This window comes from Sinocyclocheilus anshuiensis, unplaced genomic scaffold (genome assembly GCF_001515605.1).
Source record: "Sinocyclocheilus anshuiensis isolate Anshui unplaced genomic scaffold, SAMN03320099.WGS_v1.1 scaffold1561, whole genome shotgun sequence".
NCBI lineage: Eukaryota > Metazoa > Chordata > Actinopteri > Cypriniformes > Cyprinidae > Sinocyclocheilus > Sinocyclocheilus anshuiensis.
The window spans coordinates 970434-972797 of NW_015536630.1; the positions used below are offsets into that span (position 1 = coordinate 970434).

Consider the following 2364-nt stretch of genomic DNA (forward strand, 5'->3'; position numbering starts at 1 on the left):
TTTTTTAACTAAATATTTGGTACAAAATGTATCATTATTATCTACTAGTGATTATTTTGATAATCGATTAATCAGTGAATCAGTTGTTTATACAGTATATATATATATATATATATATATATATATATATATACAAAATAAATTCATTTTAATCCATCATTTACTATCCTACTATACTTTACTACATAATATATCTATGTACAATGAAACATTATGTGCAGTTATCTTGATTATCAATTATTATACATTTAATCTTTTAGTTGTTTCCGTCTTATTACTAACCCTAAGTCTCTCCCTAACATTAGTTCAACCCTATGACTGCAGTTAAAATATTTCACATCGTCTGCATTCATAATTGTCTTAAAATAATAAGAAAACTACTAATGAAAACAGTTTTTGTGGAAAACAGTATGTGCAAGTGTTGCATGTTTGGCATATATTGCAGTTTTGAAAAAAGTTGCCTTGACAACTAGCTGAATAAAGTAAGAAGTTTTAGTAATTTTATTGTGTTTTTGTCTCTTTTTTTTTTTTTTTTTAATGTGTCTGTATAGTTTTTATTAGTTTATTTGGTTTTAGTTATTTTAGTACTTCAACTTAAAATAAATGAAAATGAGAAATGTTGCCTTGTCAGCTATCTCAAATAAGTAAGAATTTTTTTGTGTGTTTGTCATTTTTCATCCTTTTTTTAAAATGTCTTTTTGGCAACTGGTTGAAATAAAGTAAGTTTTAAATTAAGTTTAAGTTGTACATGCAGTCAGTAAAGTGCAGGGTGGGTTAGTAGTAATGGTTTGTACCAGGCACAAGTTAAGTAGCGTTGTTGTCTGCTGAAAAGAGTGTGTGTTAATGAGGAAATTGATGACTTGTGGGTAAAAATTCATTTCATTATGGGACTTTAACATGAACAAGTGGTGGTCTGTCTCTGTCTGTTATAAATTGCTTTCGTATATTGACAGTGAAGAAAGTGGCAGCCGCAGCACAGCATGCAGGTCAGCGGTTATCTGTGCGCTCTCATCGCCTGTATTGGATTAACCCTGTCCGTGCCGACCGGAAACCAAACGCGACTGGAGTCTGGAAACGACGCGTCGCCGCTCCTCCTGGTGTCGTTTGATGGTTTTCGCGCAGACTACCTAAAGAAATACTCATTTCCCAATCTCGAGAAGTTCTTCTCCGAGGGCGTCCTTGTGCGTGAGCTGTCCAATGTGTTCACGACGAAAACCTTTCCCAATCATTACAGTCTCGTCACAGGTCTGTACGCGGAGAGCCACGGGATACTGGCCAGTATTATGTACGACCCGGTGTCGAAAAAGACGTTCTCCATTCAGAATGACAGTGACCCTTTCTGGTGGAACGAAGCCACTCCAATTTGGGTGTCCGTGGAGGAGTCTGGATATAAGGCAGCGGCTGCTATGTGGCCAGGAACGGATGTCAATATTCAAAACCACACATTAAAATACCAATTCGAATACGACCCCAAGGTGACTTTCCAAGACCGGCTGGGAAACCTCACACAGTGGATGACCACGGACAAATCTGTGAAGTTTGCCGCTCTGTATTGGGAAGAGCCCGACCGGAGCGGACACATATACGGCCCGGAGAACACCACTGAGATGAGCAGGGTTTTAAAGGAAGTGGATGGTCATATTGGCTTCCTGATGGAGCAGCTCAACAAAACGGGACTATGGGGGAAAATAAATGTCATCATCACTAGTGATCACGGTATGGCACAGTGCTCTCAAGAGCGTCTTATTAAGCTGGATGACTGCATCAGTCCGAGCAGCTATAGGGTGGTGGATCTCACTCCTGTGGCTGCCATAATCCCACTGGAAGGTAATTATTTATACTATATTTAATTCATTTTTAAATTAAAAAGTTTGTCTTCCACAGTGAACTGTGATTTTTTTTTCTGCCATCAGAATTGCTATATAGAGATTAGGGAGACCAATGGCCAGTATGTACATGAAAAATTTGATATTAAAAATGTCCCTTCCGGTTTTTTTTTTATTTTTTGCATATTTGTCACACTTAAAAGATTCAGATCAAACAAATTTTGATATTACACAAAGATAATGCAAGTAAATACAAAATGCAGTTTTTAAATGATGATTTAATTTAAGGGAAAAAAGCTGTCCAAACCTGCCTGGCACTATGTGAAAAAGTAATTGCCCCCTGGAAGCAGCAAAGCAGCCCCAGACCATCACACTACCACCACCGCCATGTTTGACTGTTGCTGTGATGTTCTTTTCATAGAAAAGAATCATAGCAGTCGTGGCCTAATGGAATGAGAGTCGAACTTGTAACCCGAAGGTCGCGGGTTTGAGTTTTCAGGTCCGGCAGGGATTGTAGGTGGGGGGAGTGAATATCCAG

The 2364-nt window shown here is 38.2% G+C and overlaps 1 protein-coding gene across 1 annotated transcript in view; it reads left to right on the forward strand.

Annotated features, from left to right (window-relative positions):
- Positions 1–2364, forward strand: part of LOC107654163 (bis(5'-adenosyl)-triphosphatase enpp4-like) — a 5436-nt gene that overhangs the window by 894 nt on the left and 2178 nt on the right. The window contains exon 2 of the mRNA XM_016441134.1: positions 954–1827. Coding sequence (XP_016296620.1) covers positions 981–1827 — 847 coding nt within the window. The 5' untranslated portion in view covers positions 954–980. The remainder of the gene's footprint in view (positions 1–953; positions 1828–2364) is intronic.